This window comes from Rattus norvegicus, chromosome 15, assembly GCF_036323735.1.
Source record: "Rattus norvegicus strain BN/NHsdMcwi chromosome 15, GRCr8, whole genome shotgun sequence".
Taxonomy (NCBI): domain Eukaryota; kingdom Metazoa; phylum Chordata; class Mammalia; order Rodentia; family Muridae; genus Rattus; species Rattus norvegicus.
In genome coordinates, this window is record NC_086033.1 from 83,444,237 (window position 1) to 83,467,740 (window position 23,504).

General features: G+C 39.9%; 1 protein-coding gene across 18 annotated transcripts in view; it reads right to left on the reverse strand.

The window, feature by feature from the left end:
* Positions 1-23,504, reverse strand: part of Klf12 (KLF transcription factor 12) — a 432,451-nt gene that overhangs the window by 406,689 nt on the left and 2,258 nt on the right. For 2 of the 18 annotated variants that reach the window (XR_005493737.2, XM_039093383.2), the window contains exon 1: positions 1,581-6,951. The exons of 15 other annotated variants lie outside the window; for them this stretch is intronic. Coding sequence is in view for 2 of the 3 variants with exons in the window: in XM_039093383.2 (XP_038949311.1) it covers positions 1,581-1,744 (164 nt within the window). In the remaining variant the exon portion in view is untranslated. Of the gene's footprint in view, positions 1-1,580; positions 6,959-23,504 lie in introns of those variants that run through there. One more of the 18 variants, XM_039093384.2, reaches the window with a different exon arrangement.

Sequence of the window (23,504 nt, forward strand, 5' to 3'; positions counted from 1 at the left end):
CCCAAAAAAGAATCCTGAAAGTTACTATAAATGCCAATATTGAATTAAATGGAACAAAAAAAAAAAACCTGATAAGGTCAAATCCCTGAAAAAGATTTGTGTAAAATCAGCAGAAAAGATCAAGGAATTACTTTTTAAAACTAAATGGTAACAGATATAAAATTTTTCAAGACTAAAGAATGAGTAGCATGTATTACAATAGTTTTCAAGAGAGCAGATCACCCGGAGAAGTGAGAAGTAGTCTACAACATGGAAAGGATCCAGGAAACTTCCTGGATTTGGAGAGAAGGCGCAGTAGTCAGAAACACTTGTTTCTTTTCCAGAAGACCCAAGTTCAGTTCCTAGCACCCACAAAGAGGTTCAAAACCATCTGTAATTCTAGTTCTATGGAACCAGCACCGTCTTCTGACCTCTAAGAGTACCAGGCACAGATGAAATGCACATCCATACATGACCCTCATCACATAAGGTGACATAAATACATCTTTTTCAAAGAGCAGACTTCTAAATCTATTGTTTCAAAAGCAAAGCACTATGCTGTCAAAGTATAAATATTTCAGAGGAAATTAATAATATAATAGGTTCAAAAATTGGTAAGACTCCAAATGTATTCTTGCTATTTATTCTCAGTTTAGGGGAAAAATGATGAAGTAACATATTTAATACCACAAACATGTCAGGCACATCAATGCAGATTGGGTACAGGAGTATCTCCCAGTGAGCATGCAAGGAACACACACAGAGTCTTTGGGTACCCTGATAGGAATAATTGCAAATATAAAAATATAGAGAGCTTTAAATCATGGAAAATGCCAAATTTTACTAAAACCAATAAAGATGGAAGAGAAATGGAAGTACAGAGGCTGTTTCTAGAGAAACGGGATATATTCATAAATATATGGATACATACATATATGCATATACATATATATACATATATATATACATATATATACATATATATTGCCATGTGAAAAATTAATGACAATACCTGAAGAAGTTTTCAAAGAGACCTGAGGAAAAATCGGGAGGGTGAGGTATTCAAGGTCATTGTCAGCTAAATATCAAGTTTAGGCCTGACTGGGCAGCATGAGACTACGTCTCTAAAATAATAAACAAACAAATGAATGAAAAAAGAGCCTCACAATACTTAAAAAGCTTTAGACAGTGGCAATTAAAGTGACTAAGGACTAAGTCGGCGTCGTAATCTTCAGACTATCATTATAATATGAGCCATAAAATTTTCAAGAGAAATTGTAAATCAAGGTTTTAAAAGGGAAATGTCCCATGGTTCTCTGGAGGCTTAAATCTTTGAAAGCGCTGCGTGTTTCCGATGTAAGCATTTCTGTGGGTTAAACTAGCCTGAGTAGACCTCTGCTGGCTCACAACCAACACTTCCTGCCTCACCCTCAGCTCAAGTTGCTTCCTGTGTCTGGACAGCCCTTTCCTCCCCTCCACCCAGGCAAGTGGAACCCACCCTTCACAGGGCGGCTCCTTGGCCAAACCTCTAGGGAGGACCCATGGAATCTCTGGTAGGGATTTCTAAAGTTGTCTCTGCTACTCAGGGCTAAAGTTCCTACCTTAGCCTGACTTGAGAAGTGAACATGTGCCCTATCCCATGGCTCTGGGATGGAGAGTAGAACAGTCCACTAATAACACCAGCTCTTGACTTGCACTGTGCCAAGCACTGAAGTGCTCCTACGAGCCTCTGTAACTGCTCAGAAAAATACAAAATTGATGTCATCTCCACTTTACAGTTGAGGAGGTGCCCAGGGATTAAATAACCAACTAAACTGATCCTAGAAGAATAAGATTCTAAATTCTTTTTCCCCCCCCCGCCTCACCAAGAACGCTGCAATCTGTTGGTCTCAACTTAATTGAATGAACAGGGATCTTGCTGGAGAGGCCTGGGGGGGTGAGAGACATGGCTAAAATAAGACTGAGCCTCGGGGTATAGAGGCAAGGATTTGAAATCTACAAATAGAATATGAGAGAACCACAGGAAGACACTGGCTGCTAAGGACTCCAACTCTGCATTTCAGAGAGATTTCAACGACCTAACTTCCCTCCAAAACCACTTTTCGCTTTAGCAATTCTTATAGATTCTCTATAACTTGGTGCAGAATACCAGGAGAGGGCACAGATGGGAATAGTTCTGTACTTTGAAGAGAGAAGTCTAAAGATGTCTTTTGAAAGACTCTTAATATTCCCTACTGTGAAACTCTAGCATACAGTTTTTCATAACAGATGACTTATATTTATTTTATAGGAATTAAATCATCCTAGAACATCTTTTGCTTGAAAAAAAAATTAAAGGAATGAGCTCCTTTTCAGATCTATACACGAACTCATCTGGAAAGAATTTTAAATAATCCTAATAGAACTTACTGGCACCATCTATGTTAAAGTGAAGTAGCCCATGATCCCCTGCAGGATTTTAGAAGTTTCAAAAACAGGATTGGAAAAGACAAGAATCTATCCTGGTTAGGCATCTATTCCTATGATAAAACACCATGACCAAAAGCAACCTGGGAAAGAATGGACTTATCTCTCTTAGATCTCTCAAGTCACACTCCGTCACTGAAGGGAGTTGGGCAAGAACTTGGAGAAAAGAACTGAAGAGGAAATCATAAAGGAGTGTTGCTGTCCAGTTTGCTTTGGTGGTTCACTAGCCTGTTTTCTCCTGCAAGCCACATAGGCTACCTGTCCAGGAGTGGCACCACCCATAGTGATTGGGCACTCCCACATCAATTATGTATCAAGACATTACCCCACAGATTTGTCAATAGGCCAATCTCATGAAGGCATTTTCTCAATTAAGATTCCCTCTGCCCAGATATGTCTACGTTTGTGTCGAGTTGGTAAAAACTAACCAGCACATCATCTAATAGCCAAGCTCTCTCTGATGATGGTCTGGAAATGCTCAATTAGCTATTCATCCCAATGAACGCAATTTTCTTGAAGTGTTTCTAAATACTCAATGAAATGTGTCACACAGAAAGAGAACACAGACTTTCCAAAGTGCTTGGAGTAACTGAATTAGCAATAGAGTCTCTTGCAGAGGCTGGAGAAGCCCTGTGCCCTTTCTTCTTTTTACTAGAACTCTGAAATATGCCTCTAAACGTCCCTCCTAAGCGGAAGGCAGAGATGCTTTATTGAAAAGCTAAGCATTTGTCTAGTTCTAACCTGTTCAGTACTCAAGACTAGAAAGCTATACACTTTGATCAAGCATCCTGGGCATGAGATTTTAAATTATTAACGAGTAATACTTGTTCTTTTCAGCAAGTGGCTTTCTGAAAAATGAAAAGCAGCCCCTAATTTAATACACTGCATTGGGGGTTGGGGATTTAGCTCAGTGGTAGAGCGCTTGCCTAGGAAGCGCAGGGCCCTGGGTTCGATCCCCAGCTCCGAAAAAAATAACCAAAAAAAAAAAAAAACAAACAAACAAACAAACAAAAAACAAAAAAAAAAAAAACCCACTGCATTGAACATGGCCGCGAACTTCAGCTCGTGGACCATATAAACCTCGTAACCCCTTATGTAAAGCCTGAGTCCTAAGAAACAGTGTTTTGTTTTGTTACATTTTAAAGGATTCTTTAAAATGAGAAAGACAGAGAGACAGAGAGAGGGGAGGGAGGAAGGGAGGGAGGGAGGGAGGGAATTCATCTTCTCTATCTGTGGTCTCTGCATCCTAGAATCCAACCATTCATGTATTGAAACTAGCATGGACTGATGCTAAGCCTGTAGAATTTTTATTGTCATCTCATGAAGAGCATTGAAGCTATTACCATGCAACATCTGCACTGTACTACGGATCATTTGAGACCATAGATGATATAAGGAGCACAGGCAGATGTATTATGTATGATGCAGAGATGTCCCCAGGATCCGACTCAAAGATTCCGAGAGACAACTGCGCACATTATAAATCTGCAGAATCCTTATGTGGCTGGCAAACCCTAAAACATCACTATGCACCCCCCCCAATGTCTGATACCATCATCACAGAAAACAAAGCTGTTTCTTAACACTGCGGTCTCTGAGGTCACACTGAATTCAAAGTGGCCAAAAGGACTCAAAGAGAGCAAAGAGCAAATGGACAGAATTAAAACTTCTTGAGTGGTATTCGCTGTGGAGCAGAACAGTCATCTGAGAAGTCAGTACCTGATCACCTGTCTGAAGAAACTGATCTACTCTCAGAAGGTAAAAACACTGGGATTCAGGTAGGCTGCTGCTCATGTCACCCCAGGGTGAGGGACTGGTCATTTCTTCACCTTGACCCTCTCTGTTCAGGAAACTCATCCCCACTCAGCCTATACCAAGCACTTGGCAGCTCCTCGTGTTTTTCCCTTGAACAAGGTTGAGCACACACATCCTACCCTACTGTGCCTTTGGAACAGTCTACACAATATTTTCCTGCCCAAATTACTGTCCAGGTCTATGACATTTTTGATAACTTTTCAAAAATTAGAATTTCTAGATCTTCCACCCTGGATAGCCATGACCCCATCTCTAGAGAATACTAGCAAGGCCATGATCTTTCTGGAAGCTCCATGACAAATATACATGTGTCTCTGCTGGCTTCTGTTGGCCATGCATACTCCTTGGCAGTTCATGGCCTGTGGCAGCGTTCCTCTAAATCGTGCTTCTGCGGACAGTTTAGTGGCTTTTGCCTTCTGACTATTACAAGATGCTTGACTTTGAACTTTTCCTGAACTGAAAAGTCCAGAACATTCTTATCTCAAGATTCTTCATTATATCTAATTATTTTCCCCCAAATAAATCTACATTTAATGTTTCAGAAATTTAGGCATGGACATATCTTTGCAAGGGTCTTATGAGTATTCAGTGAATGTTTCTAATAAACTCACATTATGGGAAAACCCAAAAGTCAAAAAATGTGAAAGTCAAGAAAGAAAATCCCACTTTGTTTCCTTCAAAATTGTTTCCAAAGGAACCACTGAGGCACTTCCAAAGCACTTCCCTGCTGTGGGCTTGGAATGATTTTAGCAGTGCCTTACAACTGCCCAATGGAGACTGTCCCCCCTTGACCCTAGAGGGGAAAGTCTTGGGGTTTTTATGTTCTTGCTCACAAAGGAACTCTCTCATCCACACACAGTTATTGGGCAAAGATTTGTTCTGAGTGAGTTTTCAATCTCTTTAAATTCTTTATACACGGTCATGAATGTTTTACAGCTTGTGAGCTTCTACTTCAGAGGTAGAAAGTCAAACTATTAAGAACTCACTCTTACAGGAAAGTAAGCCAAATGTTAAAGCCATTTTTCTAAAGACGTCAGGCTTTAAGCGAAACAAAAATATTCTGCACAGTGTAAACATTCTAAGAGAATTAATTAGTTCCCAGTCTGTGTTGTTCCCCCTATGGAGTCAGAGTTGTCATCATAGGACTTCACAAAGCTCTTTACATCAGGCCGCTATGATGCTCCAGTGTTTGAAACTAAGACAGCAATCCAAAAGCTTCACCAAACTATAAATAGAGATGACATATTTTTTTCTGTTCAAAGCTTACAGTAACTACGAAACTAACGAACTCTTAATATCAAAGTATCCATTAAATTACAAAATAGTACTAGCAATACTATGTATCTAGAGATTGAACTTAGACTAAAACAGCCTTCATTGCAAACCATATCAAGGCACCAAGATAACAACATCTGACAAAGGAATAATACAGGGACAATGGCAGACACCAGCAAAACTCTACATTTCTGACTGTCGCTATAGCATGCTATCTTATGAACCATCTCTGTAACTAATTGAAGTGGGGTTTTAGTGCAATGAGAATTCTTGGTATTTCCTTTAATTATCAGTTCATCATAGATAGATACGCAGATAGGTACGTCAGACAGACAGACAGACAAATGAATAAACAAACAAAAGAGCTGGCTGGTTTTGACCAACTTCAATCAACAATAAAGACAGCATCCAATCCAGTAGGCAGCCAGAACACCATCACCCAGATCCGGAGCTCTCAATATCATTATCCAACAAAATGAACCTGTAAAATAACGACGGCTGATCTGCTTGCAGGGCGACACAGGATGTGCCCAGAGAATCATGTGATGCAAGTAGGAATGTGCTCATTAGAAAAAAGATATAGAGAAATAAACCTGAGAAGCCTCTACAATCCAAACTGGAAAAATCAGAGGAAGAAAACAAATTGTATGTCAAATGACAAATCCACTCGTAAATAATCATAAACATGTCCGTACCACCACAGATTTTAAGATAAATAATATGGAAGAGAAAAGCCTATAGAATTCCAAATATTCTATGTTGTGGCTACCTAACCCCAGCCAGCGTATTTTAAGTGGGTCAAGTGTGAAGGGCAACTTTACAATGAGGAAACCTGGCAGGCTAAGTAAGCAAGGTTAAAATCACAACAGGTGGGGTTGGGAATTTAGCTCAGTGGTAGAGCGCTTGCCTAGCAAGCGCAAGGCCCTGGGTTCGGTCCCCAGCTCCGAAAAAAAAAGAAAGGAAAAAAAAATCACAACAGGTTATCTTGATGGTGTCATCTTAGGATGCTGGCGTGTTGGTGACCCTGTAAGGATTCACTGAAAACGGTCCTTCCCTTTTAGGACATGATTTCTAAAACTCCATAATCCAGTATAATCAGGAGGAAAAACATTAGAGAAACTTAAATCAAAGAGCAAATATCTTCCAAAAACCACCACTGAGCTCTTCAAAATGGTTATGGTCTTGGAAGTTAAAAACTAATTCTAAAGGGGCTGGAGAGATGGCTCAGCGGTTAAGAGCACTGACTAATCTTCCAGAGGTCTTGAGTTCAAATCCCAGCAACCACATGGTGGCCCACAGCCATCGGTAATGGGATTCAGTGCCCTCTTCTGGTGTGTCTGAAGATAGCTAGAGTGTACTCATATACATAAAATAAAGAAATCCTAAAAAAAAAAAAAAATCACCTATCACAGACAGACATACAGAGAAGGGAGAGGGGAGAGGGGAGAGGGGAGAGGGGAGAGGGGAGAGGGGAGAGGGGAGAGGGGAGAGGGGAGAGGGGAGAGGGGAGAGGAGAGAGGGGAGAGGGGAGAGGGGAGAGGGGAGAGGGGAGAGGGGAGAGGGGAGAGAGGCAAACAAGACAGTTCCATGCAATAGAGAATTTGATTTATATCCTAAGAAATAAAAGAACTGTAAAAAGCAGAGTAACAGAAATTTACCAGTGTTAGATTCTGGGCCTTGACATGCATACCTTTTAGTTCTACAAGGTGGATTCCTTGTTGTCTTTTTTTAAAAGTCCTTATCCACAAAAAAAATGATATAATGAGATTTCTGTGCATAAAAGGAAATGTCTGGAATTAGGTTTCTTGCTAAAATTACAAAATGTATGAAAAAAGTGAAGAATGAGAAAAGCAGAAGATGTATCAAGATAAGGGTTTATTAATATAGCTGCTGTACAAGTAAGCATGTGCACACATATGTGCACACACATGTGCATATATATGTGCACCGGCACTTTTACAGGCATGGGCACATCCAGAAAAGGGAAGGAAACAGGAGGATGCAGTACCTGGAAGCCAGAACTAGAAGGTCAAATACACTATAAGAGAGACGAATCAGAATGAGAAAAAACTTGAGACGAAAGATTGTAATGTTTCCATTGCCTGCTGGACTGGAGATGTGGCTGAGTGTAGAGCACTTACTCTCCTGAGCCAGATCCAGGTTACCACCACCAGAAAACAAAGTGTTCTATCTGAAGACAAGTTTTTGAAGATTTAGAGTCACTGAGAAGTAAGTTAGATCAGTGAGAAACATACATAAATTTATATCCCAGCAAAATTACCACAAAAGAAGCTTTCCAGATGAAAACTATCATTACTGCCATTAGAAATGAATCAACTACATATGAAAAACAATTTACCATCAAGGTCTTGAATAGGGATTTATCTGTGGGCTCAGCTAGCCAGATGGTTTGGCTGCTCAAGGCTACCATTGAACCATTTCGTGTTTATATTGTACTGAGACCACCTTCCTTCAGCTGCTCGTTCCTGAACTCAACCTTGCAAGGAACAATATCATTTTCAAGTATCTGTCCACACTGTGAAGAAACTAGATGAAAACTTCCCAAAATCCTCCAGCAGACCTTCATCTGCAGCTCCCTGCCTTTCTTTGGGTGAAAAGAGGCAGGACAGCTCACACAGCAGTGTCACTGCAAAGGCCTGCAAAGGACAGGTTGGTAGGAAGGAGCAAGGAAGAAACAGAGGAATAGGTATGACTACAAAATACAAAGAAAACAAATGGAACAGCATCAAATTTATTTCCACGAGTGAACGGTCCGGAGAGAGACCCTAACAACACTCTAGAGTGGCCTGGCGAAACCAGAAATTGAACCACAGTACAACTTGCTGATCTGGGAAATCTTTGAGACCACTTGAGGATAAGCAAGGATTCCATGATAATTATACAAGCTGAGTCGTCCTAATATAAATACTGAATCATTCTAACTAAATAACAAGTGAATCAGAGCAGCAGTGACACCTCCGTGAGGGACGGGGAAGCGGAAGCAAGGGGAAACAAGCCATTATGGAAATAGTCACCGCAAAGATAGATTGCCTAGTACGCGTTGGGTGAGCTCTAAAGGTACAAAAAGTGACTAAAATGTCATCAAAAGTGAATCAACACAAATAAAGAGAGTGATAAAGAGCCAAGATTACATTAAAAGACCCGGTGGTTAAAAGGGAAGAAAAAAGGAAGCAGCACATCCTGCATTCTCACTGGATTAACTCTTCCCCCACAAAAAAAGAGTTTATTTCTCTTCACTCACATCCCTATCACAGCCCCCTTCCTCTTCTCTTCCAAGTCCCACTGCTACGAATCCCTTCCCTTCATGGGCCCCCTCCCCTTCTCTTTAGGACTAGGTATATCCTCTCCCACTGAGGCCCAACAGGTACACCAATGACAGGGAAGAGAGACAGAGACAGCCCTTGCTCTGCTTCTTAGAGGACCCAGATGAAAATCAAGCTGCACATCTACTACAAATGTATATGGTGTCTAGGTCCAGCTCCTGGATGCCTCCTGGTTGGTAACCCAGGCTCTGTGAGGCCCCATGAGCCCAGGTTAGCTGACTCTGCAGGTCCTCTTGTGTCCTTGACCTCACTTATGTCTATCCCCGACTCTTCCACAAAAATTAGAAGTTTGTGTCTAAACAGAAGCAGACAGGCATACACTGGGCCATGTAAGATACACATGAGCAAGAAGATCTGAATCCTATGGGAGACCAACATCTGGGAACATCTATGAGGCTGTGTCCAGGGAGGTTAAGTGAACAGGGAGAATCCACACTGTTGCAATCAACACTCTCGTGGGCTGTGGCCCTGACTAAATAAACTCTGAAGAACTGACACTTCCTCACACAGTCATACAGCATAGTTCGCATTGCCTTCCAGATAGATGAAAGTCCTGTAAAACATAACTGGTTGCTTTCGGATAGCTTTGGAAAAGTTAGAGAACTAAGGGACTTTTTAGAAAACTCACCATTAGAAAAGCAAAGAGACATGACTATGTTCAAACTCTTCATGGCTTTGATGCTTACTCTCTTTAAGGTGATTTACATTTGAAGGAAAATCAGTAGCTGGACAACATGTATTCACTTTGTGCATACATGTATGCGTGCGTGCACGACCGTATATCCTCCATTTTTCATCTTAATTTTTGAGATGAGGTATGTCACTGAATGCAGGATTCAGTCATTCCGAAAACTGGCCAGCAAGACACAGGACCCATTGGTGCTTTTCCTCCAGAGGTAGGATTACAGGAATGTGCTACTTATGGGCTCTTACATGGATGATAGGCATGGGACTCACGTCTTCATGCTTGTATGCAAGCACTTTACTAATGAAGCCATCTTCCCAACCACAAAACATGACAGGGAAAAATGGCAGCGTTCTATAATAAGATGCTGACATCATATAAGAAGTAAATAGAGAAGTTGGGTGATGTATATTAAAAACCCTTCTGTAGCTACTATTTAAATATTACTATATGAGGATAACATCTCTAATAATCCAGTGGCAGCAATAAGAACACAAACAACAAACAAAACCTCTCAGCTGAAGAAGGCAAGAAAAGTGATGAAATAAAAGTGAGACAAACAGAAAACAGCTTAAAATTATACACTTAATCACATAAAAATGCACTAAATATAACAGCCAAAGCACTCTATAAAAAGCACAGATATTGTGTTGGTAATGGCTCAATGGTAAAGTTCTTGCTTAGCTTACATCTGGTGTCTGGGTTCAATCCCCAGAATCAACATTTTTTTTAAAGGATGGAGCTGTTAAAGGTAGATTTTTTTAAAGTTATAAACCCATAGTAAAGTTTTTAACAAGGAAAAATAGTTACAGGAATAATTATAGGAAACGTAACAATTCTTTAATCTATGAACGAATGACAGGTTTGAAGTGCATGAAGCAAAAACTGGTGGGATTTAAAGCAGAAGCCTGCAAAGTCACAACGCTTAAACGTTCCCTTCCCAACAACTGAAAGAAGAACCAAACATTGCCCGCTGTAGAACAACGGTTCTCAAACTGTGGAGTGAGACCCCTTTAGGGATTGCATATCAGGCATCCTGCATATCAGATATTTATACTACAATTCATAACAGCAGCAAAGTTACACTTACGAAGCAGTAACAGAATAATGTTGTGGTTTAGGGTCACCACACTGTGAGGAACTGTCTTAAATTGTCAGAGCTTTAGGTAAGTTGAGAGCAACTGCTGTCGAGCATAGAATACATGCTAACCAAAGCGACCTAGCCTTTATATCACCACCGCCCAACAAGGAGTATACGCTCTTTTTAATATGTGTAATGTTTACCAAAATAGACCACACTGCGACGCATGAACAAACCCCAGCAACATGTTTAAAGGATTATAGCTATATAAAGTATACCTTCTTTTAAAAGAAAAAAATTAAGAAAACCACCGGAAATCAAAGCAATACAGAAATATGTAAGAAACAAAGATCCTCAAATATCTGACTACTGACAGGATCTCAGATGTAATCACGATAGAAATTAGCAGATATAGCGAATGAAATTTTAAAATTACCATGCTCAGGGTAGTTTTTTTTTTTTTTACATTAAATAGTCACACAAGTTCTCTAATCAATATTCGTATTCATTCTAAGAAGCTATAAAAATAAATTAAACCTGTAAGAAAAGAAGGAAGAAAATAATAAACGGAAGGTATCAAGGTCGTAGAAAATAGAAAAATAAATTTAAAATAAATCAGTGAAGCCAAAAGACTGGTCACTTTGCAATTTCAATATAACCAACACACTTTAGCCCGATCAGTCAAGATGGGAGTAGGGCGAGACCAACAATAACAATAAAAACAACAACTACTGCTGCTACTACTACTACTACTACTACTACTACTACTACTACTACTACTACTACTACTACTGCTAGAGAGACGGTGGGTTGGGGAGGAGTTATTGCTGGCCCCTACAGAAAGATTAGGAGATATTAACAGAAAAATAAGGCGATATGGACATGTATTAATACCTCCTATAACTTCAATGGAAAAGTTATTTCCTTCTGAGCTACAAGATAAGAAAGTTCAGTCAAGATATAATTCCTATGAACTATACAAACTGAATTTCTCATGTAAAGTGTTCTGTTGATTATACAAACTGAATTTATAGTTTAAAATTGTGGGTATATCAATCACTCAAAGCAGTTTATAGTTTTCCTTATGGTTTTAAACATGTCTGTGCACGAATGTCTGTGTGTGGGTGTGGGTGTGAATGCAGGGGCCTGTGGAGGCCTGGAGAGGAGATTAAGGCCCAGGGACTCAGAGTTACAGTTGGTCAAGCACTGTTGATGTTGGGTCTGAGAGGTAAACTCGGGTCCTCTATGAGGGCAGCTGCAGAGACATCTCTCAGTTCCAAATACAGAGTTTTAATTTGAAAAGAAAAAGAAATGCAACCTCAGATGGTTTCACTGATGAATTTTTCCATATTTTAATAAGAAAGTATCAATTTTACAAAAGTATATTCCTCAAACTAGCAGATAGCTAGCTAGACGTAATTTAGTAAATTAACCAGCTAAAAAGGAAACGTATATCTCAATTGGTACATAATATTCAGAAACCTGAATGGTTTTATAAATAAATTTAATTAAAGGAGAAATGGCTATCACAAATGAAATATTGAAATATTTCTGAACTCTAAAAAAGACATGAGAAGACAGAAGCATTAGCATTTGTGAATCAAGGTAACACAATGCACAATGAATAACATTAAAATGTTTACTATCTCTCGGGTTATATGAATTAAGTAAAATTTATTCAGAATCATAAGGGGTAAGTTTTGTTGTCTGGTTTGGGGGATTTCTTGCCAAAGAAGGTAAGAAGGGTTATATCCTCCTTTACATTTAAGTACATGTCTGAAAAAAGCTAAGTTAAGTTCTTAACAGAAGAACTACACCACAAGAGGATACAGGAGAACAGGCTGTGAAGATGTAGAATTTAGATGCTCTAAGAGAATGACACATTTCAAAAACAATGACACAAAAGTACAGATCTGTATCTAGAAATGAAACAAGATCTCTGCTTTTAGATCATATTCAAAGTTCAAAGAGCATATTCGAATCAACAGTTGGAATCTAGCTATGTCTATGTTACCAATGAGAAGACTCTGAGATTGTCAAAGTCAGAAACTATTTACATAAAAATATTAAATGTTTTATTAAAAACTAGGAGACAAAAGATTAATTATTGAAGTTATCTGCAATACAAGTGTATCAGACAGATATACTAAAAAACAAATTTCCACAAAAGAAAACTTACTAAAGAGAAGGAAAATGGACAAAGCCTATGAAAAGCCAATTCTTAGGATAATTCCAAATGCCCTACAATGGAAAGATGTTCAACATCATTAGTTATCAGGAAATGCTAATTGATGTTCAAAGCACATAGCACTAAACAAGTGACTAGAATAGTGTCTACTTCTGCTAAAAAGGTTTCAATGCAAGGGTACTTGACTATACTGTTGGTGAGATGGGAACCCTTAGATCCTTTTCAAAGCAATGTCATAACTTTCATGAGAACCAACATCACATGCAGATTTTGAGTCTCAGTGATGGTTAAGTCTTAACTGTCAATGTGATGAGTCCTACAGTTATTTGGGGACTGACTTCTGAGTATGACTATGGGGAGTTGAGAATTATCTTTAGGTTACTTGAGGTAGGAAGTCTCACCCACTGTGAGTAGCACCATTCCCTAGGCTGGCAGGCTACACTGTATAGAAAGAGAAAGTTAGCTAAGCACTAGCACTCACCTCCCTTTCCTTTCTAACCGTGGATCGGATGTGACCAGCTGCCCCCACTACTTGCCATGATGATTTGTAGTCTGCAACCCTGAGGCCAAACGAACCTTTCTCCCTTAAGTTGCTTTTGTAGGGGTATTTTATCCAGCAATAGAAAAGGAAGTGAATATACCCATAGGGATATGAGGGTTCAACACCAAAGGCATTTCAACATGGGCTTTTGTGGCAAGAACTAGATACAAAATATCATCAATTAGTAAATGAATATCCGAGGAGACTGTGGACTAACCCATACACCAATACCATACCATATTGGTTTTAATGGGTTAGCTCTATAGCCGCTGCATTAAAAAATTTCCCTTAGGCAGTGCTGAATGAAAAGTTATGAAAGAGTTAGAAAAAAAAATCTCAGTGTTGTAAGCAGTGACCAAAACCACCTTGCATTTCTACGTGTTACTAATACCTACAGACTTGATGGAAACTATAGAGGGACATATAATGTTCTTGAGGCCCAATTTACAGACAAAATACTACTGTTGACTAGAGAGGAAAGGAATGTGAAACAGAAAAGAGCTCAGAAAGAAATAAGTGCTTTAAAGTGTCCAAACTGAAACATACATTTTAATGTGTATATATGTGTATCTGTGTGCATGTACATGGATGCTAGAAGAAGCCAGAAGAAGACACTGGTTCCCCTGGACCCAGAGGTACATGTCCAGTCATGAGCCATATGATATAGACACTGTGGTCATTTGCAAGAGAAGCAAACATCCTAACCACAGAAATATCTCTCCTAAGAGCTGTTATTGCCCTAAGAACACACACAGAGGGAGGAGATATATTCGTGAGTATACTCCCCATGAAGATGAATTTCTACAAAACCAAGCTTACTTTCAATAGATCCTGAGTTATGATTATTTTAAGTGCTGGTTAGTCTTAGAGGAATGAAGCCCCATTTGAAGGCCAGAGAAACCACCAGTGTGGAGGTTACATCAAGCCATTAAAGTTGTAGCATCTGTATCCACAGTGCATACAAACCATACTCAAAAGAAAACCCCCAAGTCTGATAAAAGTACTTTTAAACGGCTGAAACATGAATCTTCATATATCTGCATTATGTTTTAGGCACACGGACCATCTAAAGAAAGAAGGCAATCTGCCTTCAAATATGCTAACGTGGCCTTTCCTGTGGACTTAGTCACACGGCTGTTTTCCAGATCATCCGTCCTTCAGGGATGACTGCTCGAGTTCTGTGGACCTTCACAGAGTCAGCACCTGGCAGTAGCCCTGGTAGGGGGACGATCATGAGCCACATCAGTCCAGTCCTCCAGAAGACAGATACCCTAACTGCACACTGCCTCCCAGATAAACTTGGGGTGACCTCCTGAATTCCTATGTGGAGTTTTCGTAGGTTGTATTTCAGAAGGGGGATCAGAATTCATCCTGAGCTGATGGAACTTCTCCCAACACACGGAAGGAGGGAATACCTCTTATGTGCAAGGTGGTCTTTCAAAGGCCTGGCTTATTGAGGCCAAGGAAATGTAGAGATAGTGTTGGAATATAATAAAAAATATTCCATTAAAACCACATGGTTACTATTGTTGGGAACCACAGCTCCCATTCTGGCCTTGCCATCTTCTGGTTTAGCTTACTCCTCTCTTCCGATAAAAGCTACATCAATGAAATGGATAACATATGGCCACCTCATAGGATTATCAAGGACAAACTAATATCACTCTGTAAAACACCAGGCATTAACCATACTTCTGAACCCCCTTAACTTTCAGCCCACCTATAACTACAAGACTGTCAGTCACTCACTCCCTCAGCTTAAAGATTTAGCATGTTGTCGAAGGCCACACTAAGTCCACCAAACTAAGCAGAGCGCTCAGTATTTAAAAAGGAGAAGCTCACTGAGGCCCCGCAAAGGTTCATCAAAAGCTCATTCATCTCGTGGTATGCGGCCTCGAAATGAAAACCTTGATGACTATGTTAGCAGAAGAGCTAATGTGCACGCTCAGAATGTGACCTTTGAACTAGTTTATACATGTAATGATGCCTCCGCCAGCCTACGAGAGTTTCATACAGGAGATAGGTTTGGATAAAGAACGGTTCTGAAATTTTTATTAGTCATCATTATTCTTGTAACCCAAATAAACCTTCCATAAACTCATTAGAACAGCATATATCCTACGGGCTAAGCACATGCTAGGAGATTCTAATTTTGGAAATGAAAAAAATTTCTGGTGAGATTGCAAAGCAAAGACATTTGCCAAAACACAATAAAGCCATCAGTTCCCGAAGATAAGAGAGAAAGCACCACAGCTGCCAAACATATTTTTGGGTCGCATTCATCATGAGCATATTTACTTTTTCTATGAAAAAAAGAAAAAACAAAAAACAACATGGACTTAGGTTGAGGAGTTGGCTCACGGGAAAAGGAACTTGTCACCAAGCCTGATGGCCTGAGCTTGATTCAGGACTCTCACGGAACAGGGAGAAAGTTGACTCCTCCATGTTGCCGTCTGACCTCTACATGTTGCCCTCTAACCTACATGTGCAAGTAGGGCATGCGCCTTCCAATACACACATACACCCAAAATGTACACATTAATCAATGTTATTTTTAATTAAATAAGTAAATAAATAAACTCCTTATATACATGAGTTTCTCAGTAAGGTACCCACTAAAACCCTGAAATCTTTGAATTTCCTGCAAGCAACAGCTTTCTCCCTGTGTACTTCATGCAAGCAACTTACAGCACCTCGCAGATTTTCTTCTGCAGCTCTCTACACAAACTTCGCTTCCCCAGTTGGATCGTCAGTTCAGACATGCTAATATCAAACTCATTTTGCTGCGTGCCTATATATACAAGGGAGGTTAGAAACGAGAGTGAAGACCAACTGAGCATGCGCAAAACTGCTTATAAAAATGATGCTGGGTTTTGTTCACTGTCCCTCCAGCTTTAATAGCCTTAGCTACTAGCAGAACGGGCATTAGGCAGAATCTATTGCTCTTTCATTATCACTGCCATGCATCGGCCTGAAGGAGTCTCTCCTAAAGAACTGTGGGTTGGGCCTCTCAATTTGTTTTAGTGTGTGTGTCAGCACGCCACTGGCTTCTCTGTTGGAGAAAACACTGTAGCAAAGGTAGTAAACCAAAATGACCTATAGCCGAATAAAATGACACAGTCCATAAACACTATTTATTTATTATTACCATTGCTTATGGGAGGTGAGAGGAACCAGAGCAAAGTTCAGGGGCTTTCTCAGGTTCAAATCTCCACTCGACCGCTTACTAGGTATTGACTATGAATACATTACTTCACTCTAATCATAGCCCCATAAAGTAAAATCACAGTGTAGAACTTAGCCCCAGCTCCTTGGGAGGCTGAGGCAGGAGGATTGTTTGAGGCCAGAGTCTATGGGTTACAGGAAGCTGGTTGAGCTGATCTGGGGACAGCATTAAATCCAGCATCGATATGGTGAGTGCACAGGAGCAGGGGGCCACCAGGTTTTGTAATGAGGGGTGAAACCAATCCCTTTGGAAGCCGAGTAGCTCATGGCATCAAAATAAAGCAAGATAGAAATTACTGTACAACTTCTACAGCAAAAGAGAAACAATATGGTAAATATAGTTTATACACTTATCTCGCACAAACACAGATGAAATTATCAATGAATGTTCACTGAAGGAAGATTTAGAATCCAGACTCTCTTTAAAAACTTGAATGTGTCAAAGTCCAGAGAACAAATTAATATTTTAATGATTTACGCCTGAACACAACAGAAAAATTACAAAACCTAAAATGTGTACATTCAGCTAAGAACAATAGTTAAAAGGCAGAAACACTCCATCGTGACCACCATCTTTTTGACATTCACCGGTTGCTTCCATTATCCCCATTCATTAATACATCACCCTCAGCATTCAATGGCTGCCGTGCCCACTGCCTATCAAAACAGCAAGCCCTTTGCTCACAGCGAGAGGCGACATCTTTACTTTCCCCTTTCCATTCAGTTTGTTAAAATAAAATTTTCAAAGTTTGAAACTATTGCCCAAAGTGGCCAAGTCAGTAGGAGAAGGGCTATTACTGGGGAAAGTAAAAGCGCCATCCCGCCCAAAAGATGCATCCGTTAAATGTTAGTAAGTCAAAGCCAATGGGTTAAAGGTAACTTTACAGATCACCACATCCATGGGCTGATTACTTGGGCATCGACCTTAAGTAGTATCTGTTTGCCAAAAGAATACATTACGTACGCTGCCATATGTAAAGCCTCCTGTCTGTGCAGTACAGAGGAGGAACGAAGGAGAACCTCACTCTCTAATCCTCTTCGTTCTTAGTTAACGTTTCTATTGCTGCGATCAAACACCATGACCAAAAGCAAGTCGGCGAGGAAGGGGTTTACTTGACTTACACCTTCCACATTATAGTCCATCACAGAAACCAGGACAGAAACTCAACCTGGCAGGAACCAGAGGCAGGAGCTGAATCAGAAGCCTAGAAAGAGAGCCACTTGCTCTTCAAGGCCCAGTCAGTCAGCCTGCTTTCTTACAGAACCCAGGACCACCAGCCCAGGGATAGCAACGCCTCCAATGGGATGGGCCCTCCCCTCCCCATCAATCACTAATTAAGAAAATACCTTACAGCTGGATTTAATGGAGGCATTTCCTCAGTTGAGTTTCCCTCCTTTCCACGGTGTCAAGCTGGCATAAAGCTAGCCAGCACGGCTAGTAGGTTAGAATTCACCTATAAGAAAGGCATCTACACACCGGAGCACAAGCATCTCCTGAACACTGAAACCGGGCAAAATTTCCCACTTGATACCTTTGGCGTGTTTTGATCCTCAAGCTCACTCTGCTGAGGTCATTCGTTTGGGGGTTTTGTTCGCCAGTGAGTAAACTGGAAGGAAAGACTTAATTTTATCGATTCAAAAGTTAAAAACTAATCGCTTCTCAGCCTTTTGGCTAAGATCAAGTGTAAAAGTTAAAAACTAGACGGTCTGATGTTTTACATTCTATCCTGTTTAATCCCTGACACATCACAGGGCTTCCTTTTACACTAAGAATTGTTCGGTTAAGGTCAGGCAGATGCGCTGACTGGAGAACCAGCTGACAGAGAGGAATGCATGCAGCTGGAGAGGATCAGGTAGGGCTGGGAGGAAGACTATGGCAGGGATGTTTGCCTACTGGACCCGGGTATGGATGATGTATGTAGGGGCTACCCTCAAAACAGTTCTCTTAATGAGTATTTCGACATTTCCACGGTGGTCATCATTTTAGACTCTATGTGGCAATGCAAGTAAAGTACCCATGAAGAGGGTGTTCCTTCTCTCCTCTCTAAGCTCTTCTTAGTGGAAGAAAACCAGGCAAAGAAACTTCCAGAAGCACCATAGGCAGGGCCGGAGGACAGAGACAAGAATCTGGGAAATTCTATAACAGCAAACAGTAAAATAAAACGGAATTTCACAGAACGTGACAGTGATACTCACAGCTATACTTTCGCACAAACAGGAATGAGCCTAAAGGAGTTAAACTGGTGAGGTCCTTTGAGAGGGAATTCTTCGCCCTTGTAAGATGACAGTGTTCAGGCGGACAATAATTCACCTTTGTTGCTCTTTCCTTGACTTGATCAACTATAGCTGGGGAGAGCGAACGGTCTTCACGCTCTCAAATTTGTATATGTAATGAAGCATACATGGTGGGAAAATGTGACTATAAATAAAACATATTCAATATATCTTCAGATAACCACTCCACCGCTACCTGTTTCTCTACTGTGCACTCCGAACCATGTATGAGACATGGCTTAGTCACTAGAAGAGACAGGCGTTCTGTTCTTCATTCTGCAATGAATCACAAATTTAATAAGACTTTCCCCAAATGGGTTGTTGGATCAACTAACAAAAACTCCAGGGAACTTCCTTTAAAACTCTAAAGGTTTTCTTTTTTTATTTTATTTTCATAATCTGTGCATATTTGAATATGTGTAGTACGTGTGTATATTCATGTGTCTATGTGCACCTGTATTTGCAACTGCACAGGCACATATATTCATGTGTGTGAAAGCCAGAGATTGACTCCAGGTAAGTTCTTCTATCCCTGACTGAACCAAGAGCTCACTGATCGGCTAGACTGGCCAGTATGTTCCAAAGATCCCCCAGCATTCTTTCCCTGTAACTTTGGAGTTACGGATATGCTAGTGCTAAGGGTCTGAACCCAGGTCCTCATGTTTGTACAGCAGGCACTTTACAAACTCAGCCATCTTTTCAGGTGCAAGGAATCTGTTCGACAAATAATAATCCTTGTGGATTATTGCCCAGTTTTCTCTAAACGCTCGTTCAAATGCGTTTTACATATTTTTGTTTTGAAAAGGTCAGATAGGTCGCCCGCATTACACACATGCTAACAGTTACTTTCATTCATACATTCTTACAGTCCAGAGCAACTTCCTTTTTAAGACTTGACTTTCTCAGGGTCCCACAGCAAATCTCAGGTAGGAGAAATTTTTTTGTCTGCTACAAAAAAAAAAACCAAAAAACCATGCTCTCCTTCCAGGGTGCTCACTTTTAGAGGGGACCTGACAAAAATGAGTGCTTTCCTTTTTATTTCAGGGCCTTACACTAATCTATCCTTCCTGTCTTCAGGCAAAAGCACACATAGTATAATTTTACAGTAATTTATCTTGGTACATATTCTTATGAACTACTTTATATTCTCTTCTGAATTAGCGCATTAATCTCAAAGTGAGAATGGCGTTTTACTCGATGCAGAATCCGTCTGTTCTCTATATTTCTCCTGTTTCCCATATGCATGGTCACATTTTTACTGTGACTATTGTTTATAATGTCTGTGATGGGGAGGACAAGATACCAATGCAGACAGAGAATATGCTTAGATATAAATAACACATGCTTAAATACAACTTATAAATATATTTATGCACAAGTAGCAAACTGATATACAAATGTAATACTTACATATGCATCATCACAAAAAATTATAAGAAGTTATATTCTCTGAAAATCATAGTAACTACTGTACCTTGAACACAATCTCTGTCAAAACCAGTGGGCAGTAATCATGGCTTTCAGTAGGGAACAAAAGTGTCTTTGAACAGTCCAAATGTTTGTTTTTACACATTCCCTGTAGCAAGACCACCCCAAAGGCTCTCTGCTACTCTCTCCATTTGGCGACAGCAATACTGTTTGAACCAGTTTAGTAAGTATAAAATGAATATGCAAAAATGTGTACTACAAGACTAGTAAGGAAGTGCAGAGAAGGACTGACTGTTGAATGCTCAGTCCTAACTGTAACATCTGTATTACTGCCTGACTAGCCATGCTTCCTCCCCTCCCCCGACACCAGGCAAAAAAACACCGAGGAAGAGAGGGTGGAAAGAAGGTAAGAGTATTATGAAATGCAGTCACTTGGACAGGACATGGTTGTTGCCCTGACCAACACATTGCAGCTATGTTTACCTGCACAAGATCTGCACAAGGACAAGCCAACCAGACCAGTCAACATTCCAACAGGCAGAACTAGGAAGAATCACACACACACACACACACACACACACACACACACACACACACACACACAATATGACAACATGATGGCTATATTAGGGGGTGTTCATGAGGAGAAAGAGCTGGTAGAGATAGAAATACTCAAGATACATTGTATACATGTATGAAACAGTGATAAACTAAAAGCTCTTCTAAAATAACAGGAAACTAAATAAGCTATGTTTATCTGTAAGTCGGTAACTAATATTTTTAAAAAAGCTTTAAGTTGAACAAAAGGAAGTGGGAATGAGAGCACAATTCTTTCACTGGATAGCCTATAATCTGCTGGCAGACCAAAGCAAATTTTTATACAGCAGTATAATTACTCAAGTAGCCACTCTGTGGGGTGGAGGGAAAAACTTTTGTAACCTAATTACTGAGAATATATGGAGAAAGCAATCATTTATTTCAGATCAGGTGTCAATGGCTGACTGGGTGTGGTTTGTGTGGACCCTCAAGAAGGAATTCTGGTGGACTGAAGTCTCACAGAGTTAGAACCCAAGCAGGTATGTCAGAGCCTCTAGCTGCTGACCTTCCAGGCACAGGACGAGGCCTATCTGTCAGTTCCTATTCTGCTTCTGGGAGTGGAGAGGGTGTGGTAGATGAGGTAAGGCTGTGGTTAAAGGGTGTTGCTGGTGACTTAATTTTAATATTTTTACCCTTACACTTTATACACTCTTACAGCCAAAAGCTGAGCATAATTCACAAGCTGAAAAATGAAAACATTTTAGGTTTTTTTTTTTTAATAAGGAAAATAATCTGGGTGTGGGGGCACATGACTATCCTGTACCCAGAAAGTGGAGGCAGGAGGATCAGATGTTCAAGGGCAGCTACAGAGTGAGTAAAGTCCTGCCAGGATTACATTTAAAATGTTAAGTATTTCTAGTCTGCCATTGTACTTATTTTTAAAATGTAAATAGGACAGAAGCTGCAATCCATATCGGAACTTAGAAAAAAATGAAAGTTACTTTGTAAACAAAAAAGACAACAGTGGTATTAATTTGGGGATTCATAGCTCTTGTTCCTTAATCACATGCAAGCACAATGGCTAAAATATCAATAATAATAATAACAATAATAACAATAATAATAATAATAATAATAATAATGTTTGTACCATTACAGCTTTTTGTAGAATGACATCATATTCACACACATAAACTGCAACTACACTTATGAATGCAAAACACTTAAGAATACTTCTTCCAAATATAAGCAAACACATTATCTAGCATCTCAGTTTTATAGAATTATTTTAATGTTATTTAATTGATAAAATATGAAATTCCATAATTTTCACTTTGTATTAACTGGGAAAAATGGCCAGGACAATTTTATATCATCAGCTATTAAAGTACCACCTCCCTGGATAAGATTTCTCACAACTACAAATGAATCAACACTTCCCATTTGAAACACCTCAGTACAGGTTCTGGAGGACAAAGTAGTTAAATCGCTTTCGCTAAGATAAAACTGGCCTGGGTTTAAAATAAGTAATTTCATTATGTTGGTAACAGAGTGCTTCGTGCCTTAAGATCTGACTCTCAGAGAGACTTTGAAAATGTGTTTCCCCTTCACAAGAAGCCAGAGTGACATATATGTCTATGCGTAGTCACAACATTATAGACTCTAGGCTGTGCACTGCTCTGGAGACTGACCATGAAGCACCCTAGGGGAAAGGGTACTTGTACCACCTACACTTTTAGAGCACACACAGGCAGCAGCTGGAGTAAACAACCAGCCAAGAGTTGCTGAGGTCAAGGTCTCAACTGGTAGACCAGGACCGTTTCCTCCCAGAGGACATGGTTTCTTGAAAAGTATTTCCTAGGGGGTGGGGGTGGAGAGTGGGGAACAACAATTTTCATTCAATAAACAGTTATAAAAAAATTCCCCAAAGAGTTGAGCTGACCAACGTTTCTTTGAAATATGACTTACTGAGTAGTAGACAAATAACTGAAGGACTTCAGTAACCAACAGAAATCCCCAAGAATGTTTTATTTACCCTGACACAGCTATGTTAGTTAAACAGATGCATTCACAAATTAAATTTTCATGTGAAAATATTTTAACTTGGCTGGTTTAAGTATATTTCATATTAATTAAGAGTAGCAGAATAAACCTTTTTTTTCTAAACCCATTAAACGTTTTTTGCCAATATTTAAACACTCAAATTGCTCTCTCTCTCAAACCCAAATTAGCTTCCTGAACTCAGTCTAGTATCAAGATTGACCAGGTAAGAATAATACAATTGAAATGTCTGTCTTCCAGCATCCTGTACAGAACAACAGGCTACAGTTAAATTTTTGAAACCTAAAAATATACTCTTTACGTAACCAATTTCCACCTGGTTTTTCGTTTGTTGTTTATCTGTTTGTTTTTGTTTAATGTAAGGAACATCAAATAAGGACTGGCCAGCAGACAGGCTTTTTTCTTAGGAAGAAGGGGGGGCGTCCCCCTGTGTTAATTAAATGCCAGTTTTAAGTGTCTAGGATGATGGTTTATTTTCTCCCTGAAGTGACCACTCCTCTTCCCATCAGAAGCTGCGGCTTCCTAAAAGCCACCAAATGTCTTTCAAAGCATTCACTTATCTAAACATCTCTTTCCACCACTAAGAAAGAGGCATGAAGGTTTTG